The sequence below is a fragment of the Labrus mixtus genome, chromosome 10 (genome assembly GCF_963584025.1).
Source record: "Labrus mixtus chromosome 10, fLabMix1.1, whole genome shotgun sequence".
Lineage (NCBI taxonomy): Eukaryota > Metazoa > Chordata > Actinopteri > Labriformes > Labridae > Labrus > Labrus mixtus.
The window spans coordinates 26240438-26265320 of NC_083621.1; the positions used below are offsets into that span (position 1 = coordinate 26240438).

Consider the following 24883-nt stretch of genomic DNA (forward strand, 5'->3'; position numbering starts at 1 on the left):
TGCACACTGGGGGCACAGCTCCCCTGTGACTATAAAGGACAGAAGAGGATGAGGCGCAGACAGACAGATGGTCAAAGAGACAGTGAAACAGGCAGACAGACATGGAGTTCAGGCCGTAACATGCACAGATTAAAGATGAAATAATATTGGAGTAATTAGCTCCTTAACGTCATTATGCCTCTGGAGAGGGATGTGTGTGTCTGAGTGTGTTTGTGCATCAGCATCAAAGCCGTTAACGAGTCAGAGGGCTGATCACAGGAGACAGGGTGGAAGGACGGATCGATGAAGGTAGAGAGGAGCAGAGAGACATCACAACAAGTGCACAGATGGAAGAAGGTGGCGCGGAAAATAAATAAGAAGACCATAGTGGCTGAGATCAGAAACTTAATGTATGATCAATACTACAATTCCTTTAATCTCCCCCCTCATATCACTGCACGTAAAGATCCCAAACAGATGTCTGGTTAAAACAGGGTCCATTGAAAACGCATCAAACCAATGAGGCTGACAGACTAATGAAAGATAACACCAGGGAGATGTGAACTAAAGGATGGCACTTCAGAGAGTTTAAAATGCTTTTTACATGACTTGATGTGTTACCTGTTATTGTAATATATGCCTGATTAAAATATTAACACTTATAAGACATCAGTTGATTAAAAAAAGGAAGTATCTAAAGTAGGTAAGTTTGCAGGATCAAATTTATTACAATGCTGTCATCTTGCGGTGGCGCGGTGCAACAACGCGTTGCAACAAGAAAATATCGACAAAATGGAGCCCGGTGCTCGGCCATGACAATGCAGGTCAGAGAAGCTCCAACTAGTGCACCGAAACGGCAGAAGAAAACCCATCATAGGTGCAAACGCTGTGACAAATACAGGATATGATCTATGGTTGAATGCAGACTCAAAGTGGCTGCAGGATTTTAGAAAGTAGGTCGTCTGTAGTCAGTTAGGCCTACAGCTAATCAAATCTGACTGAATCCCTTTTTTCATGGGGGTCATTGCAAATCATCTGCACTGTGAATCCAAAATACATTCACATGCTATTATTGACCCACAGCAAAGTGAGGTTTTGTGTCTCAAACATGCTACAGTCTACACATTGAGACTGAGGGAGCAGCAGAGCTCGAGGCAAAGACACACACACACACAAAGCTCAGGAAAAAGTAGTCCATTTCTTTTTGTGTTTGCTTAATAGACTAACATGCATTTTCTCCTGCCCGCTCCTGCAAGGCATCCACCATGACAGGATAAATGCAGCTTTTGTGTGCGTACACTTCGAATGGAGCTATCTTTATGGGATGGGGCTAATATCTGTGATATTTTGTTTGAGGTGAATGTGGGTCACACAGCACTCATACTCGAGTTCCCCAAGAGTTAAATGTGACTGTTTGAAGCCCTACAGGGGAACAGAGACGCTGTGTGGGTAGACTGTCTCCTCCTTCAGAGGGTAAAGGCCTCTATAGACAAATATATGCATCCTCCTTCTGACTGACGAAGGCTGTGAAGGCTAGGTACAGACTTAAGGAGAGGCCTTTTGTCACTTCAGGGCTATCATAAATGTTCAATGAACTGACATACATTTTTAAGTGATTCAAAAGATGTGTGAATATGTTGCTAAAAAGAATGGGGAAGAAATACCCCCCTGATATCACACAGTCATAATCAGGGAGCCTTACATTAGTCTACTAACAGGGGCTGACTTTCAGCTGACCTGACCTATGGTTCAGATCAGCAGCAACAGATATGAGGCATCATCTTTGATCCTCAGCTAACAAGAGCCAACCTTGGGTACGTTTGCAGCATAAAAGAGGATAAGCAGGATAAATCGTCTCCCTTAATGAATTTCTATCCGGCTGCAGCATTTGTCGACATTGAAATTACATTATAGGCCTGTTTTATTTAGTCAGAGGCCATGGCAACAGTCTGCATCCTGTTTTACATCCCTTAAATTAAATACAACCTGTGTATTGAAGGTCTGATTTAAATATATCTATGCTAAAGCTCTCACATGCAGTTAATGGTCGACTGCATGGGAACCTGGTTCAGGACAAAACATTAATACTACTTTATGGCTCATATGTTTAAGTTCCAGATGTTACCTTGTTGCTTTATCTTGAATTACTGGACTTTTAGGCTCAGCCCTTAAGACTTTTACTGAAGATACATGGTTGTAGCTACAAGAAATCTATCAAACTTTTTTTTAAATTTTGACTCTAATTGTGGTTATGTTCCAGCCACAACTTATACTCATGTTATATCTCACTCAAAGAAACAAACAGGAGACACAAATTCGAGGAAAATTCCCAGGACTTCTTTTTATTAAGAGAATTTTAGAACATAAGAGAGGGACCAGACACCTGCATTTGTCAAGAGAAGGTTTCCAAATTCAATTGTTTAAAAAAACCAGAGTGTTTAGAAAAGCCGACATGACAGCGTGGATGGAGCAGGAGCTGTTTTACACGCAGGGTCGTCGAGGAGACAGGTCGGAGGCAATCGCTGTTCCCGGAATGTTTCACATGTTCATCTTCCTCTTTCTTATGGACAACACACTTCAACACGCTTTTTTTTAACACGATTTCAATGGAAAAAAAAAAAAATACAAGAGACAGAAGCAAAAGGGAACTCACTGCACATTTAGAGGTCTAAAAGAATCACCCACATTAACATGGCTGAACCATTAATAAAACATGGATAAAGGCTGAACTGTAAGGGGGGGGTGTCTAATCTGTGGAGGAAGAAGAGGGGAGGATAGGGGGGGGGGAGATCGGGGAAGGAGGAAAAAACACAGGAGTACACACTTCACAACATAGCCAATCCGGCAGGGACGCACTTTCTACACCACACAAGCCTTCAACAATCATGAAATGCCATTTAAAAAAGATTTTAGTGTGTTCATCTTGCTTGCAGACACTTGATATGACCACTGCAAATCTGCAAGGCGCTCCATAATCAGCTTTGCTTTTTGTGCTAAAAATCTGTACGGATACTTATAAAATCATTGATAAAAATATTCCTCTGTTAACAATACGCCTTGGAGGGAAACCATGTGAGAGACTTGGGGGGGCTGGCTGGCTGGTTGGGGGCTCAGGGGGGGGAGGGGGTGGGGAGAAGGGATTGTAAAGGAGGAGGAAGATTGGGCAGTGGTGCTACTCGGACTTGGCCTCCTCCTTGGCCTCCTCAGGGGCTGCCTCCACCTGTAGGGACGAAGTAGAGAAGACCAAGGTCAAAACTTTTTGAAAGCACTGAGTTGATAACTTCTCCTGCTGGTGAGAACTTTTGGTTTCGGGTCACCTACCTCGTTGGTCTTGGCCTCTCCGTTCTCAGAGTGGTTTTCCTCGTTAGCCTCGGCCTCTGCGTTCTCCTTCGCCTTCTTGGTCTTCTTGTCCTCCTTCTTATCGTTCACAGCCTTCTCCTTCTGCAAAGGTTCCAGAGAAAAGAAGCGGTTTAGAGGTTTTTAAAAAAAATACTCACACATCACTCTTTGTCAGCTGCTTTTTTTTGGTTCAAACGACTAAATAATGAGAGCTGGAATGACTGACCTTTGTTGCCTTCTTGGCCTTTGGTTCCGGTCTGGGTACATCCGTTTTCTGTGATTTTAAAAAAGAAAACGTGAATATGAACATTTTTAACAACCTACTTGACTTCTGGCTCCTTTATGGAAACTTTTTAATTGCTGTTAAGGATTCTAACTCTGAAGAGTTTCCTGTCAGAAACGTATTTGAACTGATAAATAGTTTGCAAGGTGGCCCCAAACTGGATTCATTAAGGGATTAAGAGGCTCAAATTAAAACCTGTAATAGTCTATATTACACTAACAATGAATTATTAGCTGGTGTTGTATCATCCCTACACTTCAGTCTCAGTAATATCTCTTTAAAGTGTTTAATTTGTGTTATTAAGTAAACACAGCCTCACTGTCAGCCTCATTAGTGCACAGGGCACTACTTATATGTTCTGAACAACTTCAGAGGATGATTATTTAATGCTTACATCTTTACTGTTTTTAAAGAGAATATTGCTATATATATATTTAATATAATCAAGCGGGATAATTGATTTCCACGTTTGTTTTTGTTCCTCTAACAGTAAAGTACTCAGTTTGTGATTCATCAGGTGTGGGACTCATTTAAAACTTTCTATCACGTTTAACACACTCATCATCTGATTGTGTTCATGTAAATAAGTCTGATGTGTCTGCTTACCGTCTTTAGCCGAGCGGATCTCCTCGTGGGCTGAAAAACAACAACACAGATTGTGAACAGAGGTTTTTTTTTTCCCCCTCATATTGATTGGCATTGTATTCAAGAGAAACACATTTGAATCCACACTGAAGCACTTTCTTCCAGATAATCCCATCACATCTCACAAACACTGTTTTAATCACATGTGCGAGCTGTGTCTTCCCATGCCCCTTCTTACCTCCTCCTTCTCTGCTCCTTCTGCTCCCTGAGACAGAAAAACACAAATGACACGTGTTAGAAACAGAAACACTGAAAATGAGCATTATTAGGGTTTATGGTGTGCTTATATAACAAACAAACACTTATTAAATGCTTTGGGGGCATATTATGGATAATTGCCAATCTGCTGAAAAAACTTTTTAGTTTCATGTGAAAACTAAAATTTATTTCAAATACAGCTCATTTAAAAGGAATAGCACCCAGAAGTTTGGGGCAGATGCAGGATTTCATGAGCAGGCTGTGAGAGCTCAGCCATGTGGGCCTCTGGAGCCATATTTTGAGGGCCCAGGCCCTGCTTTTCTCTTTCACTCCCCCATCTCTTTCTCTCATTCAATGCATGAAGCTCAGATTTGAAAGCTGGCGCGGGAGTCTCAGAGAAGGGGGAGGGACCTGCTTAAGGCTCAGGAGCGCCATCTGGCTGCAGAGCCACGCCACGGCAGCCATTTGGGACTATGAACAAAGAGGGAAAATATACAATTTTATCGAAACGCGACGGCGAATGTTTGTTTTTGCGGCCAAAATGCAAAGTAAAGACACCAAAGCATTTTCTGCTGGCACTTTGGGCCGGTTTGGTGGCGAAATGGCGATAAGCGAAGCGTTTGTTCTCGGTAGGTCGGCGACGAAGGTGGACAAGAGCTGCAAAGCATGGCTGCTGCTTGTGCTTTAACTGCATGGAGACCGAAAAAGACTTCTGACTCCCCAAAGGACAGCGGCTCAACGGAGAAAACGCATTTTATAGGCCGTGTCCGAGCGGGAAAATATTCATTCTAACACACAAAAAATATACATTATATATGGAAAATAGGCAAAAATTCCCAGCTACCTAGAAGGTTTATACATGGCGTTATAATTAAGTAATGTCTCATAGGGATGTCTTCATAACGGTTTGCATTGCATTAATAGCTTGAAATCCCTCTAAACAATTTTTGTTATTTTGAAAATACGTACCTTTCTCTTGGGCATGTTGATCTCTTGGAGGTTTTACAAATTCAACTAAAAACTGTTTTTCTTAGTGGGTTCGGTGCATGTGAAGACGAGTGTCTCCCTTATGCTCGGCAGTGTAGTAAACACACTGGAACAGAGAGGCGAGTGGTTGAATGGGGGAGGGGTGCGGCTAAAGGCATGATTGATAGGCTCTCGGCCAATCAGGTGACGCCATTCTGGGCTGCAGAACACTTGGAATTTTGGAGCCGGTGATGATCTGGGGGTCTGCGCGAATGGCTTCTTGCAGGGAGAGATGGGAGGAAGCCTGCAAGAATGAAAGGATTGCATTCGAGGACATGTCGCCTTCATGCCAATGTGTTAAAATACAGTAAGAAAGATGAGCCGTCATGCTGCACCGTTAAACAGGCCCCCGGTGGCAGGCGGCATGGCCCCGGTGTAAAGCCATGCACGTATGCTGGCTCTTCTTGAACCAGGGCTCACATCTGCAAACGGGCAACAAGGAGCAATCACACCATAAATTCACTTCAGTGTATCAGTCCAATATGGCGCCCACTCTTCTCCGACACATTTTTTTTTTTTTTTGTTTGTCAGTCGGCTTTCCTAAATTCGCTTCAGAGAAAAGCCTGCGTCGTCTGCCCCAGACGCCTGCAGGGGGCCCACAAAGCTCGTCTAATGATGTGGCTGCACAAGACGGGCGCTTCAGTTTACTGTGTTGTTACACAAAGCAACCCAGACGAGCAGTGTTCAAAATCACAGTAAATTGTAATTTGTCTTCACCCGCTGCTCATAAAACCAACCCAGTTTTTTAAATTAACACCTGCAACGGTGCACATGTGCAGTGCTAAAAAAAGAACAATGGCCAATGTCTGGTCCCACACAAAGGGGACACTGCTGAAATATTCAGACATATCACCCTATCTTCTTGCCATCACGATAGGCCCATTATCTCCCTATGCGTGCACGTAGAGAGAGAGAGCGAGAGAGAGAGGGAGAGAGAGAGAGAGAGAGAGAGAGAGGGAGAGAAAGACTAGAAGGGGCGGGGTGCAGGGTAGAGGCGGAGGAGGAATGCAAAGCTCCATCCAGTGCAGAGAACTGGAGCATTTGCGTAGACAGTCTGCGCTGCCTCCAACGGACACACGGCTATCTCAACCAGTGAAGTTTGTTGTTATTGCTTTTTCGTCCCGCTCCCGATCAATCCGCCTGCAAAGCGTCAACAAGGAGTAAGGGCGACCAACCACTGCCTGCCAGACTTGTGTCATCATCAGGGATTTAAGCATGGTGATCAAAGTGTACATAGCATCGTCCTCCGGATCTACTTCGGTAAGAGAGTAAATCATCAAATTGTTCTTTCTAAGGCGATGTGAGGTTTTAGCTGGATTGCATGTGCAGCATCCAGTGCTTGTTTGCCTGAACTTTTTCTGAACTCACTTATTCCTGATGTCCACACGGCTGTCATCCCCTGTCTGAAGTGGTCTGACTCATCAGTAAGCATGCTGCTCTGCCCTCCCCAAGACTTCTTTGGACACAGATGGGGACTCTCAGTGTATTTAGCTCTCCCTCTCTTTGCTGTCTTCAACTTAAACAGAGAAGGAGACAGAGAGTGAGTGTGAGGGTTGGTGGTTAGTGAGTAGGGCACACATCTCTCTAGCTGCGGTTTATTGTCACAGACAGTGTTTCCTAAAGTGACAGCTTGGTGCTTTTGCAACTGAAATAAGGCTGAGAAACCGGAAATGTATGCAGCAAAAATCGATGAAAGTTCCTAAAGTGTTCTGTTGTGTCACCTGATACCAGGGCTGGGTGGTTTGTTAATAGTTTGATCTTGCACTAGAAAAGTAGAGTCTTGAGTGTTGCCTTCACTGTCCTTGAGCTACACTTTTTCAGACTTCTTTCAGAGTGGAGAGGAATGATGGTGATGCAATTCTCCAGGGCCCTCTATTAGACCTGCAGCTGCAGCTCAGAACACTTAGGTTCTGTTTAGGACTTGTTGGAGGCCTGTGTTTGTAGGAACATACAACTTTATGCAACTAAAGCGCACTGACGCTGGAATTTTTATGATGAAATGTACATTGTTCAGAGATACTTTGGATTCTCAACATTCTTAAAAAGGGATGCAAAATATTTATTTTCACTCAGGGTGTCCAAAATGTGCACGTTTGAAAGTAAAGGCATAGCAATTGAAACCAGTTAATCTTTTCTCACTGTTGAACAACTCATAATTTCTTCTTATTTATTATTATTAGATATTAAGTTCATTTGTAAGGTGTGTGATAAATCGATTCAAAATTGTCAAGATTCACATCGGTACTCTGAGAAATGAATCGCAATAATATGGTGAGCGTCAGCAGCTACAGAGCAAGATTTTCAAATTGAGGACGCACCACCGTCTTTTAAATCGGAGGTGTGGAAGCATTTTGGCTTCCCCAAGGCAGACAATGAAAGAGGTGAGAAGATAACAACAACTGTGTGCAGATATTGTAAGAAGACAGAGAACTACACAAATAACACAACCGACATGATGCAGCATTTAATCGCCCCTTGTTGCGAGAAAAAAAATAACATTACAAGGTCAAACCACACTGACAAGTGGGTTTGCAGCACTTAAAGGAATCTTTCTCAGTCAAAATGCGTCTACAGTCTCATTTTGTTAATTAAATCGTGAGCGTATCGTGAATCATATCGTGAGTTGAGTGAATCATTACATATAGTCAGTAGCAATGTTAGCATGCATTCTAATTGGGTCCCTCTTCCTGGGCTCATCACCACCAGATCCACACTCCCAAATGCAGGACACTACAGGCGTGTACTTTTACTGCTTGTACCTAAAGTACAAGCTACCTTAGAATATTACACTTAAAAAGCTGATACTTAAGAAAGCTAGCTCAAGCTAACCAGTGAAAGCCATCCCATGGTTGACCCTCGTTTTGGAACGAGTTGGACAGTTGGACAGCACGAGTATCTTTATCACCTTCATGGTAAATGACATTTGAGAAAGCTCAGCAGTGATCCTACAGGACAGGAGCGCCCTGTAAAGACAGAGCAGTCTAAGCTTTAGTGCAAATGATGCCATCACTTTGCTGGATCCTGTCTGGGAAAACGCATTACTTCTCATTGATCTGCCTCTAGTAGAGTCTGCCAGAACAAGTGGACACACTTAGGTCCTCTTAAATGCTGCACTCACAATCATAGATAATTATTTTCTTTTTTAACAATTATCTGTATTCTATTTTTTTCTGAAATTAAAAGTTTAATTCTACAGTATAGTGTTCTTAATGCCTCCTTTATCTTCCACTCCACTGTGATCACTAATTTATGTTATTTAGATTAAGATACAAGAAATGTCTTCCCATTATAAAGTGCATACAGCCTCAAGGACTCCATGTTTAATTGGCATAGTGTTCATGTTAGAATCTGTAATGTTTAACATAAATAGGAGCAGTAAAAGACATTCAGAGTGGTGAAAAGCTGCACAGTGACAAAGTGTAGTAGTTACCCTCTGTCTCACAGCTTACAGTTTGATTGCATCAGTGACTACCAAACAATGTGATTGCATTCCCCTATCCAGCAGCGTCTGCTTCCCCTCTAATCACATCAGTTCACTGAGAGACAAAAACTGGGGGGACAAGTAGGAGAACTCAGAGCATTGCTCCGCTTGACCAGACGATTAAATGTTATAAAGGCATACAGTTCTGTTCTATTTGCACATATTCTGCTTTTAATGTGAATTCATTTGATGGTCAGTCTGATTTAGATGACAGAAAGATGTAAGCAACTCCCGCAGCACGGCTTGTAAACATCGTCAGAAGCATTTTTAAGGTTTAATGGACTCAAGTCTTTACTATCTGATACAAAGCAACCACACCTCATATTCAAAAGATGTGTGTACATGAAAGTTGAAGAGAAGTAAAGTATGATAATGACAGACAATGAACACATGAGGGGAGTTGTGTTAACACAAAGGTTCCTTCTTTTTTTCCCATTTGCATGGACAGTGAATAGATTAGGTCGAGTGTGCCCAAAGGCTCTTTCTCCACAAGTGCACTTAATGTACCCTGAACAAATGTCATCTTTGTATAACTTTGTAACTGTAGCTTGAAGAGGAATACATAATCTAAAACCCTCACATATTATCATTGTGCTGAACCTGAACCTTTGTCACATAAAAAGATAATTTCTTAAAAAGATTGTTTCCAGTCTGCTCCATAGCTTATGGTCCCCTAAGCAAAGCACTGATTGCTAGCTTAGCCACTGGCCGACCCCTGACCTGTGCTGGTCTCTTGTGGAGGCTGGTATATCTCCTAAATGACTGAGAGGTGACATCATTGTATTTGCAGCCAGTAATGAGAAGCAGAGTGTTTGAGTCACCTGAAGAAATGGTGTTGTGACTCGCTGTTAATCCTCCAGAGAGCCTATAGTGTTACCAGCAGCGGCTTTGTAAAGATTAGGTCATGCCATTTACCTACCGCATGCTAACCTTAGCTGTGATGCTACCTTTGTGTGGTGTTTGCACACATGTTAGAAAGTATATGCTTAGTACCTGGTACCTAAAGGTTACCATGAGGCCATGTTTGACTAACAAACTAGTGTTTTCTTTTAACATCACATGTGTGAATGTACACATACACCTGTAGTAGGGTATCTAGACTCCTGGGCATGAGGCCAGCGTGAAACTTAAAGTAGCTTATGTCCATGCAAAGAGCACAAACATTGGTCAGAACCGAGACACATTTACTACCTCCTTCCCCTTGAAACACTACAGCCTCACTATTGTTTGAAGTTCCTCATTTCCTCATTGCCACAGTAAATGTTCTAAGAATCAGTGATAACGTTGCAAATTCTCTTTTAGTGTTTACAGTAAACAGATAGTGTTTCAAAAAGTCGTCTGTTCTCTGCTTCAGACTTATTGCTCTTCTTCAACTGCAGATTAAACTTTAGGGTCCAAAGGTCAGACTGTCTGTTACGCACTGCTGCACTCGGTCACTTTGTGTGTCACATAGATTACATTATTGGTGTTTCTGCAGTTGTTGTTTTTTTTTCCACCTTTGGGCAGCAGTGTGGGAACTCAGCCAGAGTATTACTGTAAGGCTCTTTGGTAACAATGTTGTAATGCTGACTGATCTCAGGATTGGGTGGAGGCCACTGGTGCTGCTAAAATTCCTGAGTGGCATATTTTAATGCAAAAACCAACTTGGTTTGATCAAGACAAAACCATCATTCCTTACAAACACAAAGGGGGAAAGGATTAACTGATGTTTCAGATTGGTGGATTTATTTCATTCAGATGTTGGACTGAGCATTACAAACATCATTTAGTCTTTCATGTAAGAAGAATTTTGGACAAATTCTATTCAAACTAATTTTCCTTTGAAGAATTGAAAACAAAATGATTCCAACCCCATGTCCACTGACCGGTCTATGCCGTATTGATCCACCCCTGTGTTGTTGATACAGTGCATCCAATCAATTCCTTCTGCCATTGCCGGGCAAGTTCCACCCTTTTTTCAGGGATTGATCTGGTCTGGATTTAGTCTCGTTGCTCTGACACAGCTCTCACATGATGATGATGTGGAATCTAAGCTAAAGAGCATAGGTTTCAAATTCCTTATTTCCTTTCTTTGGTTCCCCTTGGAGTCATTAAAACAATAAGTGCAATAATAAGATTCACTGTAACAATCCCTGATTGTTTAAATGTTATGACCCCATAGTTTTATTAATAAATACTTTGGTAATCATTTCTCGTTTCCTACTGTAGTGGCCACACTGCACCGTCTTATGATTGTTGCAGTTCTTCCATGGGCATGTACGTGGACTATCTTTGTAATGTGATAACATTAGAGCTAGATCAGTGCTGATAAATTATCAGTCTAAAGTGAAAACATGTAAGTCAAATCGTACTTGTTTAATGCCGTCTCTGTATTGGCAACATTTAATTATCCGTATTCATTACACAACACTAACCCTGCATTCCTAAACCACATCTTCTACTGCACAGAAGATTGTCGGTCAAACTAGCCCTGAAAGCATGCTGGCTTAAATATTGCATAAAGGAAATTTGACATATTTTCTAATACTACATTAGACACATTTCATTTAGAAATATTTGAATCTGCTCAAGATTCTACAGCCATGCTTAAAGAACTGTACTGTTGGTATTCAGCATAGAATTAACCATGTTTACCAGTTTAGCATGCTAACATGTGCTAGTTAGCACTGCTCACAAAGTACAAGTCTGATGATCAATCGTGATCAGAAGTTTTGTAGCTTGTGGGCAAGCTGTTGGTAGTCTTTCCCCTGGAAGGTCGGGGGTTTGATTCCCAGTTCCTGAAGCCACATGTTGAGATGTTCTTGGGCTAGACAATTAACCCCAAATTACCCCTGCTTCTGCGTCAGCATGTGAATGTGTGCGAATGGAGAAGTGTGACCTGCGGTGTAAAAATAGCTTAGAGTAGTTTAAAGACTAAGAAAGAACTATACAAGCTCAAATCCATTAAAGTCTATTTAGGTTCTAATCCAATATGTTGTCAAAAAAAACAAAACTGCAGATTGCTAAAGTTATTATAATCCATCTCTTAAAGAGAAGATACATGTCTGGTCCATATTTCATGGTTATAAATCAAAATTTGAAACATTTGTTCCAAAGACAGAAACGTCAACTTGACTGTGGAGGTAAAGGAAATGTAATTCAGTGTACCACAAATACAGTATGTCTACTTCAAATGGTAAATGGACTTCAGCTAGTATTGAGCTTTTCTAGTCTTCTGACTATAAAGCACTGAAAAGGTAGGCGTCCCACTTACCCCCATTCACTCACCGGTGGCAGTTGCTGCTATGTAATGTGTCCATCAGTATTAAATGATCAATTCATATAAATTCACGTGCTGCTAATGTAGCAGCAGGAGCACTAGTGGCGACGAAGGCCGCCTGTGGAGCTGGACACGTCGTAAAAACTAGGGCGACGATCACTCACTGTAGGTCCAACTAGGACAGACTGCCGACGATCTCCCTGGTGGGTCAGGGCCTAAAGTGTCTTGACCGAGGACCACACATCGACATGTGGCTGCAGGAGCTGGGGATCGAACAGCCGACCATCTGATTGAGAGAGGATGGAATCACTGAGCCACAGTCGCCTCTTTATGGAAGTGCTAGAGGAAAAGTCTTGGAAACACCAAAATCAAAAGATACATCATAAGTGGACCATGAATGTCAGTCCTACATTTCACGACTGTATACTTTATTTGATATTTAAACCTGGACTACAGAGGAGGACCATCTGTCATTCAAATACTGCTATAGAGCCATGCAGCTAGTATGAGTAAAACCAAGAGCCACTGCCAGATCTATAAACACAGACACAACACCTGATCTGCTTTTGCATTTTGTTAAGCTCAGTGTCGGTATTTGCAAACCAAGACAAGCTATTTAGGTATGTTACGAGGGAGCAGTAGACGAAAACCTGAGACCCAATAGTCCTGTTCATTGACTGTCTGCATGCCAGACACTGGTTCATCACGCTCACTTGTGTCTTTCTTGTCGGAGCTGAGGAGAGATTTCATAACATTCCAGGGAGATATACTGTAGATTATCCAAGGCAAGAGGAGAAGACTAGTTGTTTATTACCCCACCCAGAGCCAGGAACTGAGTTTCTTTTCACCCGGCGCTCCACTCAAGACACTTAAGGAGCAATGCAAACGGCTGAACGGACCAAAACAGGGATTTCTCACTGTGCAATTAGAGTAAAAGGCAGATGGCTAGTGGCCAGTTTGACCTACAAATTAATTTTGCTTGGCAGCACTAAAACACTGGCTTGCTGGGGGATTGTGGAGTGAACCAATCGGAATTAGAAAAGAGGAGAAAGTGAATGGTTGTGTTTAAGTAAGAGTGTACAAGTAACTTCTTTTTTTCATGGGTGCACCATTAAGTGGCAGGACTGGGAGTCAAACCTGCAACCAGTGCGATGAGGATTGCAGCTTCTGTTAGTGAGGCGCCTGCTCTACCAACTGAGTTTAACCAGCACCCTGTAACAGTACCATCTTAATACTTAAAGTCAGACTGTGCAGTTCCATCAGACACAAGATTGTCTTTGTTTATTGACAGAGTGATTGAGGTTCCTTCGTCGTCCACTCTGTTGCTTTGTCCTGTGCTGGTTTCCAGAGCAGGCGGAGCTGTCTATAGGACTTTGAGCTCTGGATTGCCACTAAAGATTCAAATGGCAAGACGGTTGATCAGCCGACATTGTCAGCTCCCTCATTTCCATGCGCCGGTGTTGTTTCTGAATTTGGCTGTGAAATAATCCACCTGTCTCATCTGAGTGCCAACATGCCGGGAGGAGCCATCTCACAGAGATGTGTCTGAACGGACAGGAAGACAAAAGCATGAATTATCATTCATAGCGCCATGTAATGACCTCACCATGTAGTGTATAGGGCTTACTGTGATTTTTAGGTGTGTGTATGTGCAGCTGAGGCTGGATGTGTGTGTCTCCTTCAGCAGGCCTTATTTGGCTTGTGTTTGACCAGTTACCTCCTCTCAAGTCCCAGAGGAGCTCTTGTTTCCGTCTGGCCTTGTACGGCCATCCTGCCTCTTACACACACCCGCTGAGACCTCATTGGACCACAATTTATTACTGTAAATCATACACACAGACACACACACATACACACGCTAATATAAGCTGAAGCATATCTAGACTATTCCATCCATTCTGGAGGCTCTTTATTATGTTTTTGTGAGAGTTTGTGGGACAGTATGGTCCAGTGCACTTTAACACCTGACACTTTTTCCTGTTGGGTTGTAGAGTTGGTTATTTGCATCCTCCAAAGAGGAACGTCTGTAGTTTTGCATGGAGCAGAAAGGTCTATTATAGAAGTGTCAGAGGTGAGACAGCTGTTAGACGTGATGTGCCGATACAACGCACTCGCCTTCTGTGAAAACGGTTGCCTCTCAAAATCAATCACATCTGCTTAAAAACCATAGAAATTGAGAAAGACAGCAAATATTTTTTTTGTGGGAGGTATGCTCGCTTACTTGTAAAAAGCACACAGGCTTGGACAATTACTACTATTTGAATTGCTTTCAAAATCCCTGTTTTAAACACTAAAGTGACAGCTCTTTTCAAAATTCAAGACAGTGATGATAGTCCAGACTTCAGAGGTGCCGACATCATCACTATCTAGAGCTTTAATGAAGATGAAACACAATCTGTCCCTGCTCAGCCTTGCTGGAGTTCACTCTTGTCAATACTCGTGTATCACTTCATTCAGTTGTCACCAAATGAGCGGTAACTTAGTAACAGAGCAGCCAAGGATCTGTAAAGTGTAATTTCTCACAGCAAAGAAGTGTCATCATTTCTGCAGCAGACTGGTGGCAGTATGTTGAACCGAGGCCCTTCTGTTTCCTCATAAGTTTGAAGTTAACACAAGTCAAATTGACAACTTCCCCTCTATCACCCTCCCCCCCTCCCTCCCTCCCTCATGCAGATTAAAAAGCAGCAGCAGGATGTGATGGGCTTCCTGGCGGCCAATAAGATCGAATTCGAGGAGTGTGACATCGCAGCCAATGAGGACAACAGGAAGTGGATGAGAGAGAATGTTCCGGAGGAGTCCCGGCCGACTACGGGGAACCCGCTCCCCCCACAGATATTTAATGAAAGCCAATATTGTGGGGTGAGGAACACGTGAACACACATCTTCTGAATTATTAACACAGTATTGTTCATAAAATTAAAGCAATACTTTAGAAGTCATACCTGCCCGACATTGTTCCTTACAGACACATCAAGCATGATGAGTTTCAGACATTTTTAGACTAAATACATTTTTAACTTGACTTATACATCACTGTGGTACTCTGTGTCTGTAGCAAATTTCACATAGTTTATTTTACTTCATTTTTTTTTTTCACAGTGCAATATTGAAGTTTAAGCTCTCACAAGTCTTGTATGCACCTGTGCAGCATCCGTGTGTAGACAGAGTTAGCACAAATGAGTGAACATACTGTAGTTCATCACTTAGCAGCTAAAGAGCAAGTTTTAAATGTCAGGCGTTGGTGGAGATGTAAACTGAGCTCATAGGCATGAGGTTAAAGGACTTTTATTGAACATGTGGACAGCAGAATGTAAATGTTGCTCTGTGTCTGCTGTTTTGTCTTTAAACAGAAAGTTTGCTAGTACAGTAGGGAAGGCACCGACCGTCAATGCTAGCTTGCTCTGCTCCCCCTAGTGGTGAAATAAAAATGATGACAGTTTTACATTTTGCATTTGAGACAAAAATGCATTCCTTAGCATTCAGCAAAATATCTCATGCATTTTATTGAATATGATATTTAAAACCAGACAAGATAACATGAACAGATAACATAACCATGCAGGAGCTAGTAAACTTAGCATAGCCTGGACACACAGGAAGGACAGCTTTCCTGGTTTTATTCAAAGATAAAAAAAAAATCAGCTTATCTGTACTAACCCATGACTATGTGTTTAAACAGCGACAGAACAAAGAACATCATAGATCATAGATCCCCCCCCCCCGCCCAAGTTCATGTACGGATTATACGAATATCCATCCATTAATATCTATCCTGCTTATCTCTTTGGGGGGATGGAGCAGATGGAGCAGATGGAGCTGCTGTTATTGGGTGAGAGGCGCAGTACATCCTTGAACAGGTGGCATGTCAATCACAGGGCTCACAGAGACAGTGTTACACCGTGTTAGCAGACCCCTTTGTCCAAAGTAACGTACATTTGAGAGTAAGCACAACACAAGAAAGCATCTGGACCAGTGGTACTCAGCCTGGTTAGACTTAAGAGCCACATTGACCAAAACATATTTCTGCAAGAGCCACAATCAAAAAAACTATTTCTTTCCTGAAATATGTGTGGGAAACACAGTGACATGACATGCAAAGAATCATTTCTGCTGACAATGTTTCCCTTTTTTAAATAATTACCCTTTTTTTCTACAAGTAGGACCTAAAAGAGCCACAACTAGTCCCAGATGAGCCACATGTGGCTCGAGAGCCTCGGGTTGAGTATCACTGATCTAGACAGTAGAAAACAATTTGAGTTAGTGCCAACATGCCAACTCCACCCTGTCCAGCCGGGGATTCGAACCAAGAACCTACCTGCTATGATCAAGTCAAGTCAAGAAAACTTTATTGTCATTCATCCCAGACGAGGTACACAGCTGAACGAAATGTGGTTTCTCACAGAACAGGTACTAAGAAACAAAGAAAACGTAGAACAAGACTGCGAGGCAGGTGTGCTGCCATTGGCTAGGATTTGAATGCAAATGAAAGCTCAATAATAGGATGTGACGGCCCTTACAACAGCACTGCTGTGCAGCCCATTAAACAAACATATCATTTATAAATATGTGAGCTTTAGAGGTGCTAGTTGGCAGATACTCTAACCTTTGGACAGAGCCAAGCTAGCTTTTTCTCCTGCTCCCAGTACTTATTAGATCAAGTTAACCATCACTGTGCTCCAGTTTAATATCGAACAGGCAGACATAATACTCGCATTGATCTTCTCAGACTTTGCAGAAAGTTAAGGTGTATCTCAAAATATAAACCTATTCCTTTAAACGTCACGTAGGGATGTATACTCTACAGCAGGGATGGGCAACTTTGATCACAGCAAGGGCCACATTCATTTAATTCTCACTGCCAGGGGGCCAAATTGTAGGATACAAAAACGATTACAGTCAATTTTGTCTCAAACATATACCAGTGATCAAATATTATTATGGACATATATCTGGTTTTCATGATTTCATGGCAGATTTTGTCAGGTTTTCTTCATGTTTCCAATTAATTGATATGTAAAAATTGACCTGAGGACCAAATTGACGGTTGATGGGGGCCGCATGTGGCCCCCGGGCCGCCAGTTGCCCACCCCTGCTCTACAGAATAGAGCAATCTGAAGAATAAAAAAAAAATAGAAAATTAAATGAAAAAATTAGAAAATTTCCCAGCGTGCAGTGGGCACAGGTTGTAGTACTTTATCCTTGCTGCAGCCTCAGATATACTCTACCACGTACTTCCATTAGAAAGACAGAAGGGTCTTCAGGCTGAGTCCACTGAGGCATCACGCTGTGCGTCCAGTAGATGCCTGGGAGAGAGGTTGCACATTTTGGAAGGGGCTTGTATTGAAAGTGACAGACAAAGAGAGAATAGCATTTCCCAGGATACTTGCAGCTGTGAGTGGGAGAAAAGGAGTGAAAACAAAGGAATGAGAAGGAGCATGGGATCAACGACAGAGAGAGAGAGAGAGAGAGAGAGAAGTTAACAGGAATGAATGAATGTTTTAGCTTGTTTACTTTTGGCGACATTCTCATAGACAATACCCTCCTATCAGATTGACTACCGAGGCCTGTCCTTTGACAAATAACAAAACAGTGACAAAGGCTGTGTCCCACAAAGAGTTCTGCTTCAGTGCTGCTCACATTGTCGCCCTCAGGCGCTGATCCACAGCCTGAGTGATTTACATGCTCGTTCCTTGGGTTGGAGCAGCTGATCTTCTGGTGGGATTTCCTCTCAAACTTTCTCTGTGTCTTCCTCTCTCTCAGAACTATGAGGCCTTCTTCGATGCCAGAGAGGACAATGCCGTGTATGCATTTCTGGGTCTGACTGCTCCCCCGGGCTCAAAGGTAATCTCATGAACACAAACACACACACTGATGTCTGTCCTTTCTTTGAACTGCATTCCTCAAGCAGCTTTTGTGCCTAAATATATATTTATCCTCACGGTGTGATTTCATACAGAAAACACACATATTACATAACACATGTGTTCATGATATCCAAACACCCAAGCCGGCCTCTTCTGCTCTCTCGTGCAAATGTGTGCCTCCCCTCTGCCACAACGGGAACTGCAGGAAGGTGTGCCAGTTACCATAGAAACAGAGGGGTTTTCCTGTGTGCTGTGGCAGGGGATACACAAACCAATATCGTCCATTTTAATATAACACGCTGTCCTCCTTTTGTCTCTGTCTCTCTCCAGGAGGCCGAGGCTCTAGCAAAGAAAGCACAGCAGTAGCAGCTTTACATTGTTTCTACCTGATCCCTAAGGCCTAGACCTGGACCCAGACTAACCTGGAACTGATCCAGGGAAGAAAAAAAAAGAAGAAGAAGCAACATTTCACTCAGCTTATAAATATGTGGATGTTTTTTTTTATTTACTTTTCCAGTATGTTTTTTTTTTATTAATTTGTGTTAAAGCTGTGCCTTGCCAGATGTTGTGAATGGAGGTGCTTCAGCAGAGCATTATGGGTAACTTTTAAACTGCTCTGCTTTCTCCTATTAACCTCAGCCTGCCAGTCCTATTGGCCTAATGAAATGTCAATCAACCGTGAGCATCATTGTGTAGCCTCCTCCATCAGACAAAACTAAATATACACACACTGAAACTTGTTACCCAGATTCAGAATTTGGCAGACAGATTGGCGACTTTGTTCCTCATCATCACATTGCTTGAATCCATTAGGATTAATTCGTACTAGTCTTTGAATCCTGGAAACATTAAGTCACATGTTGTGCTCCTGCCAGTCATGTTATAGCCAAAACTGCAGCACCTTGTTTGAAAGTTCACTTTTACAATTCCATTCTCTTTGTTTTTATTTACTTTGTAATGTCTTAATGCTGTTTTAATGGCAATCTTTTTATACAAAATGTTAAGAAATTATAGTACAAGCCAAAATGACAAGTCTGAAAACATGTGAGATGATGAAACACTTTTGTTTTTTTTGGTTGTTGCATTTGTTTATAGGCGAGAGTGACGTCTGTTTTAGCTCAAAGCACCCTGTTTCACACTGTGTTGGTAACTCCTGTCTTACTTACATTGATACCTTCCCTTAAATAGAATTTAAAGAAAAGACTGCAATCCTCGCTCTCAGTGCACTGTGTTGGTTGTCATGAAGTAAGTTTCAATGACAGAGTCAAACTAAATTGGACTGAAATCTGCCTTCTCATGATATACTGTGTTTTTTTTAATGCACAATAAACGATATAAACTTTACAGAATCTGACTCATTTTTCATCGAACATTGAACTCATGAGTGGGTTTTTTCTGTTTCACATACTCTGGTTTACACTCTGTCATTGAGAGATATGCTCCCCACACACACATAGGCCATGAAATGTGGACATGCATAAGTGGAGAGATGTCAGAAAATGCTACGCAGGGAGCTCAAGGGCACCTCGGCAGTACTCAGGAAGTGCCCTGGCACCTCTCCATCTACCAGACCAATGTTCATATTTCGGTCCACGATGGGACTTGAGCGAGCGATCCTCCAGTTCCCAACCCAAGTCCCTACAGGCTGAGCTACTTCAGTCCCCCTTAATCCATTTAAAGATAGGAATGTTGTGAAAATGAGAGTAGGACATGTATTCAAGACATCACTTCTTTTTAAGTTAGTTATTTCTTATTTGCTATATTCTAAAGATATACTCAAGCACATCATCAGACCATTTGGAATTTTTCTCAACATAGTAGAAAAGCAACTTAAGGTAGTTTTTTTTTCAGGTAGTTTGTAGTCCATATTTTATTCTTTTATTACACCACAATTCAGAATTGTATTTTTAACTCCATTTCATTAATGGGTCAGTTCAACCTACTTTCAAGATTTACATAAAAGAGTACTGTCTCAGTGGAGTCACAGCAGTTTCCATCCAGCAGCTTTACCACCGAGGATTTGTAGATGTGGAAATGACATTTAACTAAAACATTTTCATGTTAGCATCACTCTCTGCACTTTTTTAATTACTGACGACCAAAAAGGTTGTTGTTTTTGTTTGAGCTTTTTCTTCTTTTTTCAATTCAATAAGCTTTATTGGCATGAATGTAAGAATGACGATACTACCAAAACATCATACATCAACCCATTATAATGATACAGTAATGATAGTAATAATTAATTGTGTCACAGTTTGAGTTTTAAAAAGAGATAGAGGACCCAAATGCAGTCTAAAAAAAGTATTTCATTAAAGATGAAAAAGGCAAAACAAGGTTTACTCCTGGAGCTTTCATCAACACAGCCTGGGTCTGTTGAAGGTGGCCATGCTGTTGGCAACTAAGGCAGGGTGACCATACATCCCGATTTGACCGTGACCATCCTGTTTTCAAGCTCTGTGACTCAAGTCCCCAAATATAACTATAAAACACTAATCTGTCACAATTTTGGATAGTCCCTGTCCCAGTGTTAACCAACCAAAACAATACACCATGTATAACACTAATATGGCTGTAAATGTCAAACTATGCTGTTGCCAAGGCTGTTGCTATTTTAACCAATAGAAAACATGACTAATCAAAAAAATGACTAATGCACCACAAGTCAAAGTTAAACATGTATTTGTCTGTACATGTGACAATCAATCTCGGGGTTACGACTTTTGCTTAGCTAGCATAACTTACCTAACAGGACCTGCTGCGTAACAACAGGAAGGCTAGCTGTCATGCAGAAAAGGAAAGTCAGTGTTTTCAACAGATTCCTTTGAAAAGAGTACCAGCCAATGAACATGCTGCGTTTTGCACACACTGCAAGTGTACATATTCAGTCGCCCACATTGGAAATGACGACATACAAACCATAATAAAACGAGCAAACACTGATAGTGGTTACAGGCTGGAAGTAGCACGGTTGAGACCTACTTCAGTGAGGCATTCGCTGCTGACAACCAACTTAAATAAGCTGTTCAGGAGGACACCTTTACCACGTTGTTGTACGACCAGTGCAGGTCACTGATCTGTGGATTGATACACGTGGGTTTGCAGAAGAATTCAAGTGTCCCGATTTAGAGGTTTGAATATAGGGTCACCCTAGAGCCATAGGGTAGGTTATGTGACATATCTATAGGTCATAGGCCAGGGGCAATATCAAGATGAGGGATGTTTTCACTTATCTTTTTATTAGGGTACAAGTACCTTGTGTACTTCAAATTCATCATGTTAACTATTAACACAAATCCGACTGCAGAAAAGCATTCTGCATGTGCTTTGTTTTTTTAGAAATTGAATTGTCTTTTTGACAATCGATTGTTGTGGGTGTCTTATTTATCCTGTGCACCTGCACACGTCACAATTGTACAAGCCTGACTTGTTAGTTTTGACGTAATACGGCTAAGTCATATTTGATGCAGCTTAAGTGAAAGTTGAAGCTAGTTTAAGCCAGGCCAACTCAAGTAAGGTATCGAAAAAGTTAAATGAAAAGTCCAAATCAAAATCAAGCAAACAGGAGGAAAATCATCTAGGAAGCCACAAGGTAAAAATCCACAAAACAAAAGACTTACTGTTAAAACAGAGTAGATTGATTGACTGATTAATTATTTCACTGCACTAGAGAAACAGAAAAATTCTGATCCTCAAGGTAACACATTTAGTTTCATCTCGAGAGACTTTACAAACAGAGCAGGTAAAATAGCAACAGATTATTCTTACTGTTCTCTTTTCTCTGAACAGGGATTCTCAGAAAAGATCAATAAAGGAAGTGTGTCTGTTGGGGGCGGAGGGGCCAGTTCTCAGATGCAGAAGTGAAACCGGCCAGCAAAACTTTATTTTTACATGCAGACACTCAGTGCCATTTTGCTTTCAGACAGACAATCAAACAGCATAACGTTGGGTCAAAGAAGGAGAAAAGAAGAACAAAGTGGGTCTGCAACATGTTAGGTGAAGGTTTTCTCAGAGTTCTGCCTTTCAGAGAGGAGAGAAAGTTCGCCTCAGACTCCAAGGTAAAGAGATCCCAGACACAAAACCATTTAACGGATCCATCGAGCTGCACCCTCTCAGAGTCAAGCTTGACAGACCAGCAGGCTGAGTCGACTGAAGCAGGTAAACCTTATTAAATGTTATCTAAAACAGTGACAGGTTAAGATCTCTGCACCAGGTGTCATATTATAAACCATAACTTAACAAAGTGAACATCCCTCACTTCCCCTTTTACCAAAATGATATTTTTACTGCGACAACAAAGCAGATGAAATTGAATGTATCTCCATTTCTTTCTTTTTTTTTCAGGTCTTAACCAGGAGCAACCAGATGTTAACCAATTCCAGAGTCTAAAAGTGATACCTCAAGGTCCTTTAGGCCTCTCAATCCCTGGCTCTTCACCTTTCCCTGCGCCATACACTGACTTCATAGTTTGCTTAGATGATTGTAGCCTCCTTGAACAATATCCGGACCTGCAGGTGGCTGACTCGGGCCACATCTCAAACAGCCAACTGAGAGCCGTCATCACCCAAGATTATGTGTCTGATGTCTCAAATCAGCCAGAATGGGCAGCCAAACAGGAGGCCCAAGGGCCTGTGACATCCATACCAGACCAGGGTTATCTGGTTATGGGGGACAGTGTGAACATCAGCTTGGATCTGCCGGGATCCGCATTGGAGCCCATGTCTAACTCAGTGCTGAATGGATTGCTAGACAAACAGCTGGAGGAGGTGTACATGCAGCATTTGACTGACAACTTGGCTCGATGTAACTCCCACCTTGGGAACAGCCTCCTACATGGCCTGGTGCCTCCGCCGCAGCCCAGCAGCCAGCGGCAGGAGCCTGACTCACTGGAGGTCACTCTGGAAAGAGGATCTGGAGGAGACAGCGACAGGAAAATCAGTTATCTGAGCACCCAGAACTTAGTGCCCTGCTCGTCCAACTTCAGCTCCCCTGTGCTGAGGATTTCAGAGCCTGACAATACTTATCTGCAATAAGTGCAGTCGTGCAAACATCCTTTAAGAATCGTTGGAGTGATTGTTTTTTTTATGCTTCTTTTTCTTTCATTTCAAATATACCAACATTAAGACATGTTGTCGTAAACAATTCAGTGATCCAGTGCATGCCTATATTTATGATTTCATAATGCCTTTCTTACTCTGATTAAAATGTGCCTTATATTTACCCGCTCATATCTGCCACCTGCTGTAAGATTGTGGTACTACAACAACCTAAATAGAACTGACATACATCAGAATTTTTTTTAATAACATTATAAGTGGGAGAGTGCAAGCTATGTATTACACTGAAGCAAACTGTGATTCAATGTAAGCTGTGACTGCACATTGAAGCTGCCTTGTAAGAAACAACAACAACTGCCTTGGAACAAACAAATCCACCTGTTTTTCATCAAGTAAAATAAAGAAGTTTCCAAAGTGTATATTTGAAATCTTTATTTGAGTGTTAATTGTTAAAGTAAGTCTGATAATCAATGTTTGACAAGAGAAGGACATTATAATTATTTTTGTTGTTGTTGCTAAATGATGGTGTGCTGAAGGAATAGGAAGAACTATGTATCCCAGATTCTACTTGTACTGATGGTAAAAAGGCTTTCCTGTTGCCCAACAAAGCACAGAGGCAAGACTTTCAAAAAATAGAGAGGTCAGTGAAGATCCCTCAGACTGGATGAGATGAAATGTTTTGGGATTTAATATCTGGATACATACACTTGACATGTAGAACCAAGTTGAGGAATCTTGAGCTTTGGCCTTTAAAAAAAGTGCCACTCAAAAAGATCTATCTTTGAATGTTGAACCCAATATAACACTCATATTAACACATTGTTTAAGAAATATATACAAATTTTGCCAGAGGGACTGGCAAGCAACCCATTTCTATACCTATCAAAACATTTTTACTTAAATAGACCATTTAAAACCAATACTATGATAAAAAATAAAATTAGGGGCAAATAATGAGACAAAGACAGTCAACCATGTTTGTACATGAGAAGTAAATGGCAAATGGACCTGAGCTTATATAGCACTTTTCTAGTCTTCTGACTACTCAAAGCACGTTTACACCGCAAGTCATATCCACATTCACACACTCATGGTAGAGGCTGCTCTGTAATGTCTCCATCAGAAGTAACTAATTCCATTCATACACATTCATACGCCACAGATATAGCAGCGGGAGCAACTTGGTGTTAAGTGTCTTGCCCAAGGACACATCGGACATGTGGGTGCAGGAGCTGGGGATTGAACCTCTGACCTTCCTGCTGAGAGACGACTCTACCATCTGAGCCACAGCCGCACACAGAAGTTCATTAAATTCTCAGGTAGGACAGCACAATGTTGATTCTCTTTAGGGTGCTTAGTTGTACTTAAAGTGACTTAGTCAAGATTCCCAGGTGTCCACATCGCTGTGAAAGTGTATTAGATGATACAAAATGTGAATGGTAGAGATAATAAAGCATTAAAAACAAACTGAAACTACAAAATATAAACTCGCTCAGGGCATGATACATTTCTGTTCATGGTTTTCTTTAATGCTGTGCATCACAGTGTGGCAGGCTCCACATTTCCACCATGTTGACTATTTGACAGGCTAAAGAGTCATCACATTACAACGAGGTCCAGCGAAACAAAGCAATAATCTGAAGATTTGTGATGCATTATGATTGTTTGAGGTTGATTTGTGAGGGGATGGCAAATACGCACAAATGGGCTCCTTACATCAATAATAATGATGATCCTTGAACATGCACTAAATCT

The 24883-nt window shown here is 41.7% G+C and overlaps 3 protein-coding genes across 3 annotated transcripts; 2 read left to right on the plus strand and 1 right to left on the minus strand.

The window, feature by feature from the left end:
- Positions 1 to 2294: 2294 nt before the first annotated feature.
- On the minus strand, positions 2295 to 5562 carry LOC132982421 (non-histone chromosomal protein HMG-14A-like). The gene is made up of 6 exons (XM_061048906.1): positions 5414 to 5562; positions 4425 to 4451; positions 4208 to 4237; positions 3545 to 3592; positions 3301 to 3420; positions 2295 to 3199 (listed from the first exon to the last, which is right to left on the minus strand). Exons 1-6 carry the CDS (start codon positions 5426 to 5428, stop codon positions 3152 to 3154), a joined length of 288 nt encoding a protein of 95 aa, XP_060904889.1. The 5' UTR covers positions 5429 to 5562; the 3' UTR covers positions 2295 to 3151.
- Positions 5563 to 6479: 917 nt separating this feature from the next.
- On the plus strand, positions 6480 to 19423 carry sh3bgrl (SH3 domain binding glutamate-rich protein like). Its single transcript, XM_061048905.1, has 4 exons — positions 6480 to 6730; positions 14884 to 15069; positions 17971 to 18051; positions 18405 to 19423. The coding sequence occupies exons 1-4, from the start codon at positions 6686 to 6688 to the stop codon at positions 18438 to 18440; spliced, it is 348 nt and encodes a 115-aa protein (XP_060904888.1). The 5' UTR covers positions 6480 to 6685; the 3' UTR covers positions 18441 to 19423.
- Positions 19424 to 21936: 2513 nt separating this feature from the next.
- si:dkey-237j10.2 (uncharacterized protein LOC568721 homolog) lies at positions 21937 to 23547 on the plus strand. Its single transcript, XM_061048903.1, has 2 exons — positions 21937 to 22229; positions 22416 to 23547. Exons 1-2 carry the CDS (start codon positions 22061 to 22063, stop codon positions 23102 to 23104), a joined length of 858 nt encoding a protein of 285 aa, XP_060904886.1. The 5' UTR covers positions 21937 to 22060; the 3' UTR covers positions 23105 to 23547.
- Positions 23548 to 24883: the final 1336 nt, after the last annotated feature.